Source organism: Lynx canadensis, chromosome E1 (assembly GCF_007474595.2).
Source record: "Lynx canadensis isolate LIC74 chromosome E1, mLynCan4.pri.v2, whole genome shotgun sequence".
Classification (NCBI taxonomy): Eukaryota; Metazoa; Chordata; class Mammalia; order Carnivora; family Felidae; genus Lynx; species Lynx canadensis.
The window spans coordinates 11,295,228-11,313,732 of record NC_044316.2 but is presented as its reverse complement, the minus strand read 5'-3'; the positions used below and the strand labels follow the sequence as shown (position 1 = coordinate 11,313,732).

Sequence of the window (18,505 nt, the reverse complement as noted above, 5' to 3'; positions counted from 1 at the left end):
GGAGAGGCGGGAGGGAAGGAGCAGGGCTGTGTTTGCCAGGGGCCTGCTGGCTTTGATGGGCCCGGTGGGAAGGGGCTTGCCTTGTGGGACACTGGTCCCGTCTGCAGCCAGGGCCTTCTGTCCCCGAGTCGGGGCCGGCTGACTGCCGAGGTCAGGGGAGGTGGTCCTGGGCCGTGCTAACAGGGCTCCGGGGGCTCTGGCAGCCCCAGACTGGCCCTGCTCGGCCGGATGGAGCCCCTCCCCGGGCCCCAGCACTGAGAAAGGAATCTGAGTAGGATCCAGGGGAAGAGCTGAGGAGTGAGCTGGACCTCCTGGGGGAGCCCCCATCCCCCACGCCTCATCACTCTCCTCGTTCTCACATCTGCACACATCCGTCCGTCCGTCCGTCGGTCTCTCCTCTGTGTCTCTTTTTCATTTCTGGTCCCTCCTATAACTCTGGGAGCTTGTGGCCCCCGGCAGGCCACCCCTTCCTCTTTCGGTGTTGGGAATGAACGGCTGGGAACTGGAAAGTCCCTGGTGCCCCTCTGGGGGCCTGGGCCTTTCTGTCTGCCTCTTGGCTCACCCACCAGCGGCACAGTCGTGGGTTAAATCCTGACCCCCCTGGGCCTCTGGCTGAACGCAGGACTCCTTGATGTGATTTCTCTTGAGCCTGGAACGTTCCTCGCTCCTGTCTCCATCCCTCCCTCCTTTGAGGGTCTGCTGGGGTGACCCGGCCCTCGGTCAGTTAGGGGGACCGTTAGCCTGGATGCTTTGGGTGGGCCAGCCTGCGTTTGTGACTCCGGCTGCCCTGCCCTGAAGGGCCCACTCCTTCTCCGGGGTCATTTCCTGATCCAAGATCCTGCTTTGGGGCTGGTTAGACCTCACCAGGGGCGTGAGCCCCTAAAATAGTAACCAGATGGGTTCTTGGCCTGGTGTGCCCTGATCCTGACCCTGTAGAGTCCGAGACAGGAGGGGCCGACCAGGAGGGCTGGGGCTGCGTCACACCCAGCTGTGGGGCGCTCCTCCGTGGCCAAGGGACTGCGGCTGTGTCCCCCATTAGCATGCACTCCCTCACTCTGGGCCACGTAATCTGTTTACGCACCTATGATATCAAAAACAGGAGGCAGGTGCCGCTGTCCTGCGTTACTGGGAGTCAGAGAAGGGGACGTTTTATGCCTACAATGGCTCCACAGCCCCTAATCGACGTCTGCTAGAAGGAACAGACAGATTCCAGATGGCATGGCAGTGATAGAGGAGGTGTGTGTGTGCACGCGCGTGCGGGCTGTGCGCGCGCCTCTGTGCGTCTGTGTGTGTGTGTGTGTGTGTGTGTGTGTGTGTGCGCGCGCGCGCTCTCTCTCTCTCTCTCTCTCTCTCTCTCTCTCCACAGGCCTTGGTGAGTAGCTTCTCTGGGCAGGGGCAAACCTTCCTTGGTCCCTGCATGGCTGGGTCACGCTTGAACACTGCCGCGCTGGGACTGGATTGCAGGACCCAGGCGGCCCCTGGGGCGGGGGGGGGGGGGGGGACAGGGGAGTGGGATTGCTCTGCTAAACGATTTTACTTACGCCAGCAGGGAAGCGCTGGGAGTGCTGGGGGTGGGGGGCGTGGAGGGGAGGAGCTGGCTGGGAGCAGGGTGGGGTGGTGCCTCCCGCAGCGGTGGCCATCCTTGGCAAGGCTCAGCTGGCAGCGGGCGATGTCGGAGCGGGAATTACAGAGCACACCTCCCTGACACAGAAGTTGTCAATATGTGCACAGCTGGTGGGGAGGCTCAGGCAAAGGGGAGACCGTTAAGAGCTGCGGGGAGAGGGCAGGGCGGGAGAGGGGTGGGAGGCAGGCGTTCTGAGGGGAAGGGAAATGGCCCGTCTGAATCGCTCTCCCTTCCCCCCCCCTCCCCGCCCCCCCCCCTTTCTCTTTTCACAGATAACCAGCCCGAGTCATGCAGTCTTTTCGAGAAAGGTGTGGTTTCCATGGCAAACAACAGAACTACCAGCAGACCTCACAGGAGACATCTCGCCTGGAGAATTACAGACAGCCGAGCCAGGCCGGGCTGAGCTGTGACCGGCAGCGGCTGCTGGCCAAGGACTATTATAACCCGCAGCCGTACCCAGGCTACGAGGGCGGCGCAGGCTCGGCCGCCGCCGCGGCCACCGCGCGGGGCAGCAAGGGGCTCCCCTCCCAGCAGTCCCTGCAGGGCAGGCCGGCCTTCTCGGGCTACAGCGTGCAGGACAGCAGCCCGTACCCCGGCCGCTACTCGGGTGAGGAGAGCCTGCAGGCTTGGGGGGCCCCCCAGCCGCCGCCCCCCCAGCCGCAGCCCCTGCCAGGGGGGGTGGGCAAATATGAGGACAACTTGATGAAAAAAGCCGCGGTGCCCCCCGGCAGGCAGTACCCAGAGCAGGGCGCCCAGCTGCCCTTTCGGACTCACTCCCTGCACGTCCAGCAGCAGCTGCCACAGCCCCAGCAGCCCCTGGCGTACCCCAAACTCCAAAGGCAGAAGCTGCAGAACGACATGGCCTCACCTCTGCCCTTCCCCCAGGGCGGCCACTTCCCCCAGCACACGCAGTCCTTCCCCGCCTCCTCCACCTACTCCTCCCCGGGCCAGGGCGGCGGCGGGCAGGGCGCCCACTCCTACAAGAGCTGCACCGCACCGTCCGCCCAGCCCCACGACAGGCCGCTGACCGCCACCGCCAGCCTGGCCCCGGGGCAGCGGGTCCAGAACCTTCACGCCTACCAGTCCGGCCGCCTCAGCTACGACCAACAGAAGCAGCAGCAGCAGCAGCAGCAGCAGCAGCAGGCCCTTCAGAGCCGGCACCACGCCCAGGAAACCCTCCACTACCAAAACCTCGCCAAGTACCAACACTACGGGCAGCAAGGCCCTGGCTACTGCCAGCCGGACGCGGCCGTCAGGACTCCGGAGCAGTACTATCAGACCTTCAGCCCCAGCTCCAGCCACTCGCCCGCACGCTCCGTGGGCCGCTCCCCCTCCTACAGCTCCACCCCGTCGCCCCTGATGCCCAACCTGGAGAACTTCCCCTACAACCAGCAGGCGCTCGGCACCGGGGCCTTCCCCGCCGGCATCGCCGACCACAGCCACTTCATGCCCCTGCTCAACCCCTCCCCGACCGACGCCGCCGGCTCGGTAGACAGCCAGGCTGGCAACTGCAAGCCGCTGCAGAAGGACAAGCTGCCTGAGAACCTGCTGTCGGATCTCAGCCTGCAGAGCCTCACGGCCCTGACCTCGCAGGTGGAGAACATCTCCAACACGGTCCAGCAGCTGCTGCTCTCCAAGGCGGCCGTGCCGCAGAAGAAGGGCGTCAAGAACCTGGTGTCCAGGACCCCGGAACAGCACAAAAGCCAGCACTGCAGCCCCGAGGGCAGCGGCTACTCGGCCGAGCCGGCGGGCACGCCGCTGTCCGAGCCGCTGAGCAGCACGCCGCAGTCCACGCACGCCGAGCCGCCCGAGGCCGACTACCTGAGCGGCTCCGAGGATCCGCTGGAGCGCAGCTTCCTCTACTGCAGCCAGGCCCGGGGCAGCCCCGCCAGGGTCAACAGCAACTCGAAGGCCAAGCCCGAGTCCGTGTCGACCTGCTCCGTGACGTCGCCCGACGACATGTCCACCAAGTCCGACGACTCCTTCCAGAGTCTGCACAGCAGCCTGCCGCTCGACAGCTTCTCCAAGTTCGTGGCGGGCGAGCGGGACTGCCCGCGGCTGCTGCTCAGCGCCCTGGCGCAGGAGGACCTGGCGTCCGAGATCCTGGGGCTGCAGGAGGCCATCGGCGAGAAGGCCGACAAGGCCTGGGCCGAGCCGCCCGGCCTGGCCAAGGACGCCGGCAAGCCCCCCTTCTCGCTGGAGAACCACAGCGCCTGCCTGGACTCCGTGGCCAAGAACGCGTGGCCGCGGCCAGGGGAGCCGGAGGCCCTGCCCGAGTCCTTGCAGCTGGACAAGGGTGGCAGCGCCAAGGACTTCAGCCCGGGGCTGTTTGAAGACCCCTCTGTGGGCTTCGCCACCCCTGACCCCAAGAAGACGGCCGGTCCCCTCTCCTTCAGCAGCAAGCCCACCCTGGGGGCCGCGGTGTCGGACCCTGCCGCCGCGGCTTTTGACTGCTTCCCGGACACGACCGCCGCCGGCTCCGCGGACGGCGCCAACCCCTTTGCCTGGCCCGAGGAAAACCTGGGGGACGCCTGTCCCCGGTGGGGCCTCCACCCCAGTGAGCTCACCAAGGGCCTGGAGCAGGGCGGGAAGGCCTCAGATGGCGTGGGCAAGGAGAACGCCCACGAGGCTTCGGCCTGCCCGGTCTTCCAGGAGGAGGAGCCCCCCGGGGAGAAGGCCACGGTGCCTCGGGACTCCGAGCAGGAGGAGGCGGGTGGGGTGAAGGAGGAGGTGGGCGGGCTGCTGCAGTGCCCCGAGGTGGGCAAGGCCGACAGGTGGCTGGAGGAGGGCCGGCACTGCTGCTCAGCGGCCGACTTCGGGGACCTCCCCCTGCTGCCACCCACCGGGAGGAAAGACGACCTGGAGGCCGAGGAGGAGTACTCCTCCCTGTGTGAGCTCCTGGGCAGCCCCGAGCAGAGGCCCGGCATGCAGGACCCGCTGTCGCCGAAGGCCCCGCTGATGTGCACCAAGGAGGAGGTGGAGGGGGTGCTGGACACCAAGGCCGGCTGGGGCTCCCCCTGCCACCTCTCCGGGGAGTCTGTCATTTTGCTGGGCCCGACCGTGGGCGCGGAGTCGAAGGTCCAGAGTTGGTTCGAGTCCTCCCTGTCCCACATGAAGCCAGGCGAAGAGGGACCCGACGGGGCGCTGGCTCCAGGGGACTCCGCCACCCTGGCCCCGGACGCCTCCCTGGCCCAGAAGCCGAACAAGCCCGCTGTGCCCGAGGCTCCCATTGCCAAGAAAGAGCCTGTGCCGCGCGGCAAAAGTTTACGGAGCCGGCGGGTGCACCGGGGGCTGCCCGAGGCCGAGGACTCCCCGTGCAGGGCACCTGTGCTGCCCAAAGACCTCCTGCTCCCCGAATCCTGCACGGGGCCCCCCCAGGGACAGATGGAAGGAGCAGGGGCCCCGGGTCGGGGGGCCTCAGAAGGGCTCCCCAGGATGTGCACACGCTCCTTCACGGCCCTGAGTGAGCCCCGCACACCTGGACCCCCGGGCCTCACCACCACCCCCGCGCCCCCAGACAAACTGGGGGGCAAGCAGCGAGCCGCCTTCAAGTCTGGCAAGCGGGTGGGCAAGCCGTCACCCAAGGCGGCATCCAGCCCCAGTAACCCGGCCGCCCTGCCTGTGGCCTCCGACAGCAGCCCCATGGGCTCCAAGACTAAGGAAACAGACTCGCCCGGCACCCCGGGCAAGGACCAGCGCTCCATGATCCTGCGGTCCCGCACGAAAACCCAGGAAGTGTTCCACTCCAAGAGACGGCGGCCCTCAGAGAGCCGGCTCCCCAACTGCCGTGCCACCAAGAAGCTCCTCGCCAACAACCACCTGCCCGCCACGTTCAAGGTCGCCGGCAGCCCCCAGAAGGAGGGCAGGGCCAGCCAGCGGGCGAGGGTCCCCAAGCCCGGGGCAGGCAGCAAGCTCTCCGATCGGCCCCTCCACTCACTCAAAAGGAAGTCTGCCTTCATGGCGCCTGTCCCCACCAAGAAGCGGAACCTGGTTTTGCGTAGCGGCGGTGGGGGGGACGTGAAGGAGGAGGGAGCCGAGGACTCCTCCACCCTCTTCAAGAGGATGTCTTCCCCCAAGAAGGCCAAGCCCACCAAGGGCAACGGTGAGCCTGCCGTGAAGCCCCCGCCCCCGGAGACCCCGGATGCCTGCCTGAAGCTCGCCTCGCGGGCGGCCTTCCAGGGGGCCATGAAGACCAAGGTGCTGCCGCCCCGGAAAGGCCGGGGCCTGAAGTTGGAGGCCATCGTGCAGAAGATCACCTCGCCCAGCCTGAAAAAGTTTGCGTGCAAAACGCCAGGGGCCCCTCCTGGTAATCCTCTGAGCCCATCTCTCCCTGAGAAGGACCGAGGGTTCAAGAGCGCCGGGGGCAGCCCGGTTGGGGCAGGCGAAGGTCTCTTAAATGTGGGCACCGGGCAGAAGCTCCCAGCAGCTTCGGGGGCCGACCCGTTATGCAGAAATCCAACCAACAGATCCTTAAAAGGCAAACTCCTGAACAGTAAGAAACTGTCCTCGACTGACTGTTTCAAAACCGAGGCCTTCACGTCCCCGGAGGCCCTGTTGCCCGGGGGGACTGCCCTGGCGCCTAAGAAGAGAAGCCGGAAAGGCAGGGCCGGAGCCCTCGGACTCCCTAAAGGTCCCCTGGAGAAGCGGCCCCACCTAGGCCCGGCTCTGCTCCTGACTCCCCGAGACAGGGCCAATGGCACTCAGGGGGGCGGTGAGGACAGCTCTGGTGGAGGAGGCAAGAAGCCAAAGACGGAGGAGCTGGGCCTGGCCTCCCAGTCCCCTGAGGGCCGGCCCTGCCAGCCCCAGACAAGGGCGCAGAAGCAGCCGGGCCATGCCAACTACAGCAGCTATTCCAAGCGAAAGCGCCTCACTCGGGGCCGGGCCAAGAACACCACCTCCTCCCCCTGTAAGGGGCGTGCCAAGCGGCGGCGGCAGCAGCAGGTGCTGCCCCTGGATCCCGCAGAGCCTGAAATCCGCCTCAAGTACATTTCCTCCTGCAAGCGGCTTCGAGCAGACAGCCGCACCCCGGCCTTCTCGCCCTTTGTGCGGGTGGAGAAGAGAGACGCGTTCACCACCATATGCACTGTTGTCAACTCCCCGGGGGAGGAGCCCAAGCCCCACAGGAAGCCTTCCTCCTCTGCCTCCTCTTCCTCATCCTCGTGCTCATTCTCCTTGGATGCGACCGGGGCCTCCCTGGCCACGCTCCCTGGAGGCTCTGTCCTGCAGCCACGCCCCTCCCTGCCCCTGTCCTCCACCATGCATCTGGGGCCCGTGGTTTCCAAGGCCCTGAGTACCTCTTGCCTTGTTTGCTGCCTCTGCCAAAACCCGGCCAACTTCAAGGACCTCGGGGACCTCTGTGGGCCCTACTACCCCGAACACTGCCTCCCCAAAAAGAAGCCAAAACTCAAGGAGAAGGTGCGGCCGGAGGGCACCTGTGGGGAGGCCTCGCCGCCCCTCGAGAGAACACTCAAAGACCTTGAATGTGCAGCTGCCGCTGCCCCTGGAAAAGCCCCGAGGCCCGACGGCCCGGCCGACCCCGCCAAGCAGGGCTCCCTGCGCACCAGCGCCCGGGGTCTGTCCCGGCGGCTGCAGAGCTGTTACTGCTGCGACGGTCGGGGGGATGGGGGCGAGGAGGTGGCCCCAGCTGACAAGAGCCGCAAGCATGAGTGCAGCAAGGAGCCGCCGGCAGAGCCCGGCGGGGACACCCAGGAGCACTGGGTGCACGAGGCCTGCGCCGTGTGGACGGGCGGGGTCTACCTGGTAGCCGGGAAGCTCTTTGGGCTGCAGGAGGCCATGAAGGTGGCCGTGGACATGGTAAGAGGCCAGCCCAGTTGCGGTGGGGGAGCTCAGGCAGGCAGGCAGGCAGGCAGGCAGTTGGGAATCCCCCCCTCATCTCTCCGGTGCCACGGTTTGGGCCAAACACACCCACGATCACAGACTCCCGCGTGAGGCGCTTGGGGGTGGAGTCGAGACGGAGGCAGCACGGGCTCGCCCACCCCTGTCCGGGACTTGCAGCTTCAGTCCCTCAGCACCCGGCCCATCCCGGCGCCCCGCCCCTCCCCCATACACACACCTGACACCCACCGTCGGGCTCCCGTCGCCCACCCCCAACCCCCAGTCCACCTGGCCCCGTCTCGTGCCATCAGCTGACACGCCAAGACCCCCCCAAGACAGGCAGCCTCCCAGAATTGAACATCCGGGCAGCCTAAAAAAAGCAGGTGCCCCCCTTCCAGTACGTGTCTCCTTGGCCTCTGAGGTGGAGCACGGGCCGAGGGAAAGAGCCTCTCGGGAGGTATTTGGGATGCGTCCCCCTCCCAGGGCCGGGTGGTCTGGGAACCTCTCGTGAAACAGTCACAAAATGCTCCTCGAGGAACAGTCACAGATCCGTGAGCAAGAACGCAGGCTGGCTTTTTGGTTCAGACCCCGGCACCGCCCGTCACGCACCGTGTGACTCTGGGCGTGGGGCTCGGCCCCTCTGTGCCTCCGTGTCCTCTCTAACGCGGGCAGGGTGGTTCCCCGCCGCGGAGGGGCTGTGGGGCCCGAGCGGGTTCGTGCCCGTGAAGCTGTCAGAGCCGTGCCTGGCCTCAGTGCCCGCCGACCGTCCTCTGCTCTCTGCTAGGCCCAGTGATAGCGGCTGGGCCACGTCACTCTAGGTGATGCCTCCAGTCCGGCTACCGGGGGATCTTGCTCCTCACGCTCCCTTCTGAGGGGTGCGGGCGGCCGGGGTGAGCAGGCAGCTGGGGGGGGGAGGCATCTGGGAGCCCCCTCAGGTCTGCCTGGTGGCAGTCGGCGGAATGTGCCCGGGACGTGGTGGTGGGGCCAGCATTCTGTTCCTGAGGCCTGTGCTCTTGCCCTCCCCCTCCCCCACTCGGCCCACCCCCCTCCTACTGCCTGTGCTGGGGGTCCCCACCCCCAGCCACTGGGACCCGCCCCTGTGCCTGAGGGCCTCAGCCTCCCCTCCTTTCCTGCACCAGACCTTACACAGCCCCGGGGGCGTGGTTAGGGACCTCTCCGCGCCCAGGCTTCCAGCCTGACTGAGGCAACCCCAGTTCCCAACAGGACACCTGCTAGTTTCCTGTCTTCCTCTCTCCCAGTCTCCTTCTCTCTCTCTCAATCTCTCTCTCTCTCTCTCTCTCTCTCTCTTTCTCTCTCTCTCTCTCTCTCTCTCTCTCTCTCTCTCACTGGCTTCCGGCTCCTGCCCAACCTGTCTGACATAGGCTCAAGTCTCTCCCATCATTAAAAAGTTAATACCCTCAGATCACCGCCTCCCCCCTGCAGCACGCACGGCCCGCCCACCCCCCCCGCGCAGCTCTGGCCTGCCTGTGCTGCCTCTCTGAGCCGGGGCCTGATCCAGCCTTTTCCCAGCCACCTGCACCCATCGTGGTGGGTAAGCTGCCCACGTGCCCCAGCCTGTTCCGGGCGCCCTGGTCTCCCCTCGCGGACCCGCACGCGAGCCCTGTTGGGCCGACGAGGAAGCCGGGGTCAGAGCGGCGCCGTGCCTTCCCGGTGTCCCGCGGCTGTTGAGTACCGGAGCTGGAAGTCAGCCCGGTCGGCCCATCTCTGCCCGCTGTGCCCTATGCCAAAAACGGTGTGGTAGCCTGGCACCACCGGGGGCCTCCCCGGGAAGGTCGGGACGGGGCCGCGGCAAGGACACACAGCAGCAGGCACTTGCCGTTCGCCGGCCGCACCTCCCTCCCTCACCGGAGGCAGCTCAGATGGGATCTGAAGGGCCGCCGAGCCAGAGATGGTGGTTGCTAAGCCAGGCCAGGGCTTGTGAGCCTCAGAGGGGATCATTAAGGCAGCCCCCCACCCCCCCACCCCAGCTGGAGGAGCAGACCGTGCCACAGAACGCTCTGGAGAGACGGGCGGGCTCTGGGACTTCTGAGGGGCACGGCTCCATGCCCCCTGCTCCCATAGCCCGGGCATGCTAGGCCTCCTGTCCCCACCAAGACCTCTTGCTGCCTGGACAGCTCAGTGGCAGCACACTCCCTTAGAGAGACGCAGACCCGGGTTCGAATCGCAGCTCTGCTGAGGGCAGGTTCTGTGACTCCAGCAAGTCACTGCCCCCTGTGAACCTCAGGAGGCCAAACCCCGCTGGCAGGGCCGCGGGGCTGTGGGGGTGGTCTTCCCTCCCCAGCACGCAGTAGGGGCCCTGTGCATCAGGGCTCCAGGCCCCGGCACACCTGTTGCTACCTTGGCCTCACTTTTGCTCTCTGGGGGACAGAACTTCCGTGTGGCCCCTCGGGGGCAGCCCCGTTTCTTCTCTGTCCCCTCCCGAGAGCCCCCACATGGCTTGCTGTCCCTGAGCCCTACCATGCCCACCCCCTGGGACCTCGGGTTCTCTCTCCACCAGCCTGGAGTCCTTTGTCAGGTTCACAAGCCCTGCTGGGGGAGCAGAGGATCAGAGCCTGGGTGTGACGGTCAGAAGGGCCCAAGGCCTCTGTCCCTCTGTCCCTTGATTTCTTCACGTCTGCAGTGCCACTCGGGATTGGGGGAGGGGGGGACACGGTGCAGGCATGGTAGCGTGAGGCTGCTCTTGCGACTGTTGTCCTTTAAGCGACAAAACCCCCTGAGGGCGCAGCCCTGGTTTGGGCCCCAGTCCTGCCTTATTCCCTCCTTGTGGGCCAGAAATTGAGGGAATTTGGGGCCTCACGGTCCCAGGAGATCTCAGCCCTGACCGCAAGGAAACTGCGCGTCTAAAGGCATTGTATGAAAACCTGATGTTCCAGAATATACCCAGCCCCCATCCCTGCACCTCCCCGCTCCCAGCTTGATGCCAGAGGGAGCATTCCTGGGCATCTTCCCCAGGAAGGTGGGAGAAGACTCTCATTCCTAGTCTCCCCCAGATGCTGGGGGTGGGATCTGTCTTAGTCCTGGGACCTGGCATGGAGCCCCTGCCTCGAACAGTATTGGGGGGGGGGGGGTGATCGCCAGCCTGTGCTCCAGCCGGGCAGCTGGGCTCAAAGCCCGGCTCGGCGACTTAGGGGCTGTGTGCCCTCAGGCAGTTTAATCGGCCTCTCTGAGCTCTCGTTGGTGACCTGGGTAGAATTAGGAGAATATCAACATAAGGTTATGGGGAGGCTGCTTCCAGGCACATGGGGCACATCGTAAGCTGCCGGTACCTGTTGGTAGCTTAGCAACCACAGCTTAGTCCTGCCACAGCTGCGCTGCCCTCCTGTGTCTACTCCCCAACGCATACAGTGAGGCTTCTCGTTTTGCGTCGCCTCCTTGGCATCGCCCAGCTGTCCCGGCCACGTCCCTGTTCAGACAAGTGGGCCGGGCGTGGGGCAGAGTGGGCTGGCCGCTGTGCTGCCTCGCATGAGATTTACATCACCTCGGCACGTCAGGACTGGCTGTGTCCTCTTCTCCGGGGGTCTGGCGAGGATGAATGGCCCATCGAAGGGCGGGAGAGTGTCTTTCTGGGTAGAAAGCAATGCTTCTTGCCTTCACTCTTGCCTGGAGCGGAAGCCTCAGTTTCACCATCTAGAAAATGGGGTTTGTGAAAGTTACCTGCCTGAAGGGCCGGTGGGAGGAACCAGTGGGTAAGGACACAGCCGGTGCCTCGCACACACAAACCTGCTCAGTGCTGGCCGGTAGCCACAGCCGTAGGGTGAGTGGCCTCACGAGTTCTTGTCATCTGCTGGGCACACGGCGTCTCTTATTTAATCGTCACGACTGTCCCGTAAGGGAGGCACTGTCCCCACTGCGCAGACGGGGCATGGAGAGTTTGAGTTAGCGGCTGAGGTCACGTGGGGCAGAATGGCGGAGCTGAGATTTGAACCCAGGTCTGTGTGATGCCTAGACCCTGATATTTATCCACGAGATTAGACGTTTTCCTGCCCCAAGAGGGTCCCCTCGTCCAAGGCACAGCTCGGAATTCTGCCACAAAATCGCCCTTGGGGGCACTTGTGCCCCATACTGACCCTCCTTCCCACCGATGTACAGGGAGCGTTTCGGGGGAAAGGACGTGGGGTCCATGGGAGAGCCTGTCTATAAAGCCCGCCTGCCGGGCTCCTCAGCCCTAGACTCACCCGTCTTCCCTCTCTCCTCACCAGACCTGTTCCAGCTGCCAAGAAGCCGGGGCCACCATCGGGTGCTGTCACAAGGGATGCACCCACACCTACCATTACCCGTGTGCCAGCGATGCGGGTAAGAGCCAGCCCAAGGGGACAGGAAGGCCCTGGAGGCCCACCTGAGCAGCCCAGGGGGACCCGGGCACCTCGTTCCTTGAACCCTGCCCCAATTGACGCCTTGGCTGCCCTCCTCTCCTGCCCCAGCAGTTTATTTTCTCAGCTGTCTCTCCCCTGGGACCCATGATGGACAATGCTAAGGCCACAGAGAGGAACCAGTCCCGAGCCACCTGCTCGAGGGATGCCCAGAGGCGTGCATTACAGGATGGAGGGCTAGCTCAGGAGCTATCAGTGCTTAGGAGTGGTAGGGGCTGGGGAGGATCTCCGGCCTCAGAGAGACAGGGGTACTGGGGCTGGGTCTTTGGAGGCTGAATAGGAGTTCACTGGGTAAAGAAAGATGGGAGGTACAGACCTCAGCAAACACCAAGTGAGGTAGGAGGAGATGGGGTTCAAAACACTCCTATTGGGGGCGCCTGGATGGCCCAGTCAGTGGAGCATAGGTCCCTTGATCTCGGGGTTGTGCGTTCCAGCCCCATGTTGCACACGTGGAGCCTACTTATAAAAAAAACAAACAAAAAAAACCCCCTCCCGTTGGCTACAGGCAACGGTTGTAGGTTTTCAGCAGGACACTGGGGTCTGGAGACAGGATCAGGCTTCCCCTGCACCCTCACCCACCTCATTCTCTCCTCTTACTCATTCATCTGTTGCATGAGCGTTTATGAGCACCCACTGTGACCCAGGCACACAGAAGGACAGACTGCATGGGCCGGAGAGATCCGGGAGTCCCAAACCTCATCGAGCAGGCAGGGAGACCCAGACTCACAGACAGTCCCGATTTCATCCAAAGAAAGAGGCTGCTTATGGCGGAGCCATAGTCACTGAGAGGCAGCTCCGGCCCGGATTCAAACCCCCGTGGCATTCTTACCGCGTGGACTTGGGCAGGTTCGTGGATGCCTCTGCAGGTGGGCTCCCCATCTGTAAAACAGAGATAAGGATCATCCCTTTTTGCTGCGGCTGCTCGGAGCAGTGAGCCAAGTAATGAACGCCGCCCAGGGAAGTGCAGCCCTCGTCCCGTTTGGGGCCAGTCCCCTGGACGGTGGCCGCCTCCCCCTGCTCCCCACGCCCCCCCACCCCACCCCACCCCACCCCCGCCTCTAGCCTGGAACCCGGGTGAAGTTATCAATGACTCTGCCTCATGGATGACGGAGCAGAGGTGTCTCCCAGTAGGTCCTCCCATTACCTGGAGCCCCCTCCTCCCCACCTGAATGCCTGCTGGCTCTGCCCTGGGCCGAGGGGACCACTCCCTGCGCCCCCACCTGCCCGCTTGGTCCCGGGCCAGCAGCAGCCCCAGCTAAGCCACCCCCGGGAGCACCCGCAGGACTGAGTGATGACAGTTCCTTGGCGAGGGCTGAGGTGCTCGCACCGTGCAGGGAGGGGGCCGGCTGGAGCGGGATGTGGGGCTTCTCGCCGGTTCCACAGCCCTACTCTGGGCAGCAAGAACCAGATTTTAGTGTGGACTCAGCCACTTAACCAGACCCGTGGCCTTACCCCAGTAATAGATAACTACTCCGAGTTGCACCCCTCCTTCTACAGTGATTAACTTAGCACCCACTGGGTGCCAGGCCCTGCCTCAGGCCCCTGTGCTTTCCCGGGCTGCATCTTTACAGACAGGCTGCCTTTCCCATGGCCACACAGCAGGACAGACCAGGATGCGACTACTTTGCCTGTCTTGCTCCCCATCCTGTGTTCTCTCTCCCACCCCAGTACCGTTCAGAACCTCCCGGGGGTTCCCGGTTGAGTGAGACACACAGGAAAATCATGATCTTTGCCCAAAGTTATGGCAACCAGGAAGGGCGAAGAGTGTGTCCCTTGGGACAGAGTCACCCTGTCTGAGCTGGGGGAGGGGGGTGTGTGTGGAATCCAGGAGGACTTCCAGGAAAAGGTGCCATTGGAGCCCGGCCCCACCAGGTCGGTGGAGGTGCCCCGCAGCTGGTTAGCGGTGGGATGTATATACCAGGCCGGACACAATACGCTTCCGCTCGAAAGGAAATCTTCGAAGGATTTCCCGTATGATAGGGGTCTCTGTAGAGCCCCAGAGCTTGCCACGGGAAGGGGCCCCGGAAGCCGGGCAGATGAGACACTGGCTCAGCCAGAGCCGACGGGGCCAGAGGTTGTCCCGGCGGGAGACGAGACCTGCTGATGCGGACAGAGCCTTCGCTGGCACTGAATGTGCAGCCCTTAGGGTGAGGGGCGACGGGGTGTGGAGCCCGCCATCCAGCTTCCCCACGTCGGAGGGGACAGGTCTGGGGCAGCACAGGGGTGTGCCGAAGGTGTGTCGGCTACCGGCTCTCCCAGGCCCGGCTTCCTGGCTTCAGCGCCAGTCCCCGGTGGTCTGTGCCGAGGGCGTGGTCAGCCGGCGGGCTCCGCTGCTCCCGCCAGCTGGCGGACCTCCTCGCCACCGACTTGGGTGGCTGCGGTCGCGTGGCCTCTCGTGCCCCCGCAGGCCAGGCTCGGCACCACACGGTTGACCAAACCGAGTCCCCCAGCCCGCCCAGATTCACAGGATGGATTCCTCTTCTGCCCGAGAAGAGCGACAGAGCCACAGCGCAGAGGATAGTGGCCCAGGGAGGGGGCCTGGAGCTCTTTCGGCAGTCTGTCCGTCCGCCACACGGGGCTGCTTCCCTCTGGACAGGTTGCATTTGAGGCGTCGGCAGACGTACAAGGGAAGTCGTCCCAGCTGGGCTCGGGACAGAGGCTCGCTGGCCGTCAGCCCCAGGGCTCCTCAGCGTGCTGGAGGGGCTGGTGGGGGGGCGTGGGCACCGCCACTTAGCAGCTGGCAGAGGAGAGTGGGTGGAGCCCCGGGCACTGGAGGAGCAGCAGCCAGAGAAGCTGGGAGAACAAGTGAGCCTCCGGGCGGCAGGGAGGGCTGGTCACGGCCCCCCTGACCAGGCGGGAGGCTTGGGAGACAGAGCAACTGGGGGAGGAGGCTGGGGAGGCCATCCAGCGTTTGGCAGGCAGGAGCCCAGGCTTCTGTTGGCACCTTCCACCTACCCGACCCCTGGGGCCTGCCACGCGGGGGCCCGTGGGGCTCTCCAGATGTCTGGGTCACGCTCTCAGACCGTAGGGCATCAGGGCCGTCCCGTTCTGCCCTGGCTCGCTAGCCCTGTCCCTTCCACCCCATTAAGGACCACCTCGTTGGGGCTAAGTGACTCAGAATCGCTGGCAGAAGCCAGCAAGCCACGGGTCGGTCTGAGCCTTTCCACACTCAGGCCCCGGAGCCACTTTGTCAGCTGGGTCCCCAGGTCCCCAGGTGCAGACACCAGGAGAGGTGGCCTGGCCCTGTCCAGGGTGGATGCCGGGGGCGTGGCTGAGCAAGCTGGTTTTGGAAGTGGTGACCTCCTGCCCTCTGCTTCCAGAGACCCGGAGCCTGTAGGGCCCGAAGTGGGATGTGGGGCGGGGATGACATCACATGTGCAGGCCTGGGGTTTTAGCTCAATGCTCTTTGGAAGGTGTGAGTTCAGTCCCGGCACCGCGTCTGGCCTGTCGGAGCGTAGAGAAGAGGAAAAACTGACGATCCGCCTCCAGCCGCTGGCCCTGGAGTGCACAAACCTCGTGGGCAGTTTTCGGTCTCGGGCTCCCCAGCTCTGGCAGCGGTCGGTCGGAAAAAAAAAAGGGGAGACAGCCACAGGCCTGGAGCGTTCCCAGCCCTGTTCTCAGGCCTGCAGACCTGCCCTCCCCGCCCTGCCTACCAGCCACCACGCTGCCGTGATGCCACGGCACAGAGCCACGGCGTGAGCAGGAGGAATGTGCTGGAAGGAGAGGCCTTGCTGGGCCAGCTCCGGCCTCCGGCTATTTATGGGTTTGGGGTTTGTTCAGAGCAGTGGCCGGCAGGGTAGGGGTGGGGGTGAGCCCAGAAGGGGACGAGGGGGTGGTGACTGGGGGCTCCTGGGGGAGAAGCCGGGGCCTCCCTAGGTGGCATCAGGCAGTGGAGTGGCAGCTTGCTATGAGTGCACCCCTGGGCCGAGGTGGGCATCAGGGACTGGCCGTGCTCAGCGTCCTCTCTGTTCCCCCAGGGTGGGCACCCAAACGCCTGCTGGGATTCACTCAGACCCAAGACCTCAGTCCCGTCTTCCCCTTGCCCCCAGACTCAGGTCTGCCTCCCCTCTCGAGGCCCCCACAGGGACAAGCCCGTATCCTGAGTGTCTGCTCTGAGCGGCACAGGTGCCAGTGGCTGGTGAGCAAGTAACCGACACATAGACCAGTAGGAGGAAGTGACAAGCGTGGCCGAGTGAAGTGAGGCAGGGGCAGGGGAGAGACACACGCATAGGGGATCTGCCATAGGGAGGGAGTCAGGAAGTCCTCCGGAGTGACAAGCGGGCCTTCCGGGGCGGGTGCGGGGAGAACAAAAAGCACACGGGCCCCTCAGCTCAGTCGTGATGGGGTGGAGACCGGGAGGGTTTCAAGCATGGGCTGCTTTGCTTTTTGCAAAAAGCCCTGTAGCCTAGGGTCTCGTGGGCGCTGGGCCCCCCTCCCCGCCTGGCCCCCTGATGAGACTCCTGCCGCCACCCTAACCACCTATACTTCTCTTTGGTGGCAGGTTGCATATTCATCGAAGAGAACTTTTCTTTGAAGTGTCCCAAACATAAGGTAGGTGACCACAGGCCTTCCCTGGAAGGTGTCCAGGCTGGAGGGGAGCCCCTTCCCTCACTCCACCCCCTGCCCTGCGGAGCCTCAGCAGGGCCCAGCCCCCACCTGCCCGTCTCCAAAACTTCATTATTCCTGGTTTATCCGCAGCCTTTGGGGCAGGTTGGCACGCGCTAGTCAGACCGCCTTCTAACCAGGCAGGTCCTGAAGGAGGGGGCCGTCCGAGGTGGGGGCCAGTAAGGGCAGACAGGGGCACGGGACGACGGGCACGGAGGTGACGGTGGCAGGGTGCGGGGAGAGAAAAGTTCAGGCCTAAGGTGAGGCTCCGCTGCCTCCAACGATACTCGAGCCCGGGGCTGGCGGCGCGGGCAGGGGTGGAGCCTCACGCGGGGGCGGGGTCATGTGGGGAGGGGCGGGGCTGGGAGGAATTCGCTCCCGGCGCTGGTCCGCCACCGGCAATAACGGGCGCTTTGGCGTCTCTTCCCCTGCAGAGGCTGCCGTTGTAATCCACCCCAACGGCGGGAGAAGCCGCCGAAGCCCGCCTGCCCGCCCGCCGCCGAAGGAGAGGAGCCGCCTGCGCAGCCCCCGGGCCTTTGAGCTGCTCCCAGCGCGGGTCCAGAGCCGATCCTTGATCCGGATTCCGGATCTTGGATCTGGCCCCTAGGGCTGAAACTTGCGGTCCCGGGTTGGGAAGAAAACACGTTCCGGAGCCGCCTGCTTCCGGAACAAGACAACACTGGGCGTTCCCGCCCGCACCCCCCCCCCCCCCCCCCCGGGCCAGGCTTGGAGAGAGGGAGCCCGTGGAGCGGCCAGACTCCTTGAGGCACCCAGGTTCCGGCGGGGATTGGAGACCCCTTTAGCCTGGGGACACGCTTCTCCCCTGGTAGTTCCAAGACGACGTGGCACACATTCCACGTGGGTGCTGCCGCCACCGCAGCCGGTCGCGGCTTGCAGCTGGGCGCCCTGGGGGTGGGAGTGGGGGTCCAAAGGGCCCAGGAAGTGGCCAAGGGCGGCTCCGGGCTCCGAGGCCGGGTGGGGTGGGGAGGGAGCCGAAACCTTTCCGGAGAGGACTAGGCCGGCGGGGGAGGAGGCCGAAGGCTTTGGAAGGAACCTTTCGAATTGCGTCCTAGAGCCCTTCCCACCCACCCAGCCTTGGCCAAAACTTTTCGTGCGGTTTGGGCAGAGCCAGGGGAGTCCGGGACCCATGCTCAGGGGATGCGGGCTCCCCGGGTGTGGGTGGGACTGGGGCACCCCTTTGGCTTCTGTTCGTCCCCTTTCCAGCCCTCTGCCCCACCCCTGGAGCGCGACCTGGGAACGCAAAGGAAAGGAGTGGTGACCAGAGCGCACCTCCGGCGAATGCGTGATCGTCCCTCTGCACGACCACCCGTCTCCAGGGACAGCAGCGCCCACTCGGCACGGGAGCAGAGACAGCGCTAGATTCGTGTACAAACCTGTGTACCCCTCTATATATATGTTACATAGAATGTATATATGTTGGGAACATGCTCGCTTCTCCCGTGTGTCGCCGCCGCCCTGCGTCGTGCGTCCCTCAGCACGGGGCCCTTGCCAGGAAGGGGGCTACGGCGACGCCCCCCTTCCCCGCGCAGCCACCACCGGCCCAAGCCAGTCCCCGCCAGTCCGTCCGCCTGTCCGTCCGTGTCCTCAGCTCTGTCCACGCTTCGATAGGCCTGATGCAGCCCCCAGACTGGGGCCGCCCTAGCAACTTCCTGTACATATGACTGTAAAATGGTAAACGTGTGTATTATATCTGGCCTCGTTATATAGTGTATATATATGTATACATATACATATATATAATATATATGAAGACTGTAAATGTTAAGACGACTAGTGTTCTTATTAGTATATTGCTTCACACTGAAGATTGTGTGTATCGAGCTGTTTCTAAAAGATGTTTATTTTCCTTAAGAGTAAAAAACAGTCATTGCATTCAGAAAAAAAAAAAAGTCAATAAAGATACAACGATTGTTTTGGAAGTCTGCAGCCCGTGGATTCTAACCAGATTCCGCTGGGAGAGGGGGCCAGGCTTTAGGTGGGGGGGTGGGGACGGAGAGGAAGGCTTAGTGGGGCACAAATGGATGACCGT

At 64.5% G+C, this 18,505-nt stretch overlaps 1 protein-coding gene across 1 annotated transcript in view; it reads left to right on the top strand.

Annotated features, from left to right (window-relative positions):
* Positions 1–18,395, top strand: part of RAI1 (retinoic acid induced 1) — a 92,388-nt gene extending 73,993 nt beyond the window's left edge. Inside the window, exons 3-6 of the mRNA XM_030297030.1 lie at positions 1,897–7,438; positions 11,680–11,773; positions 16,352–16,401; positions 16,890–18,395. Of these exons, the coding sequence (XP_030152890.1) occupies positions 1,913–7,438; positions 11,680–11,773; positions 16,352–16,401; positions 16,890–16,904 (5,685 nt within the window). The 5' untranslated portion in view covers positions 1,897–1,912 and the 3' untranslated portion in view covers positions 16,905–18,395. The remainder of the gene's footprint in view (positions 1–1,896; positions 7,439–11,679; positions 11,774–16,351; positions 16,402–16,889) is intronic.
* Positions 18,396–18,505: the final 110 nt, after the last annotated feature.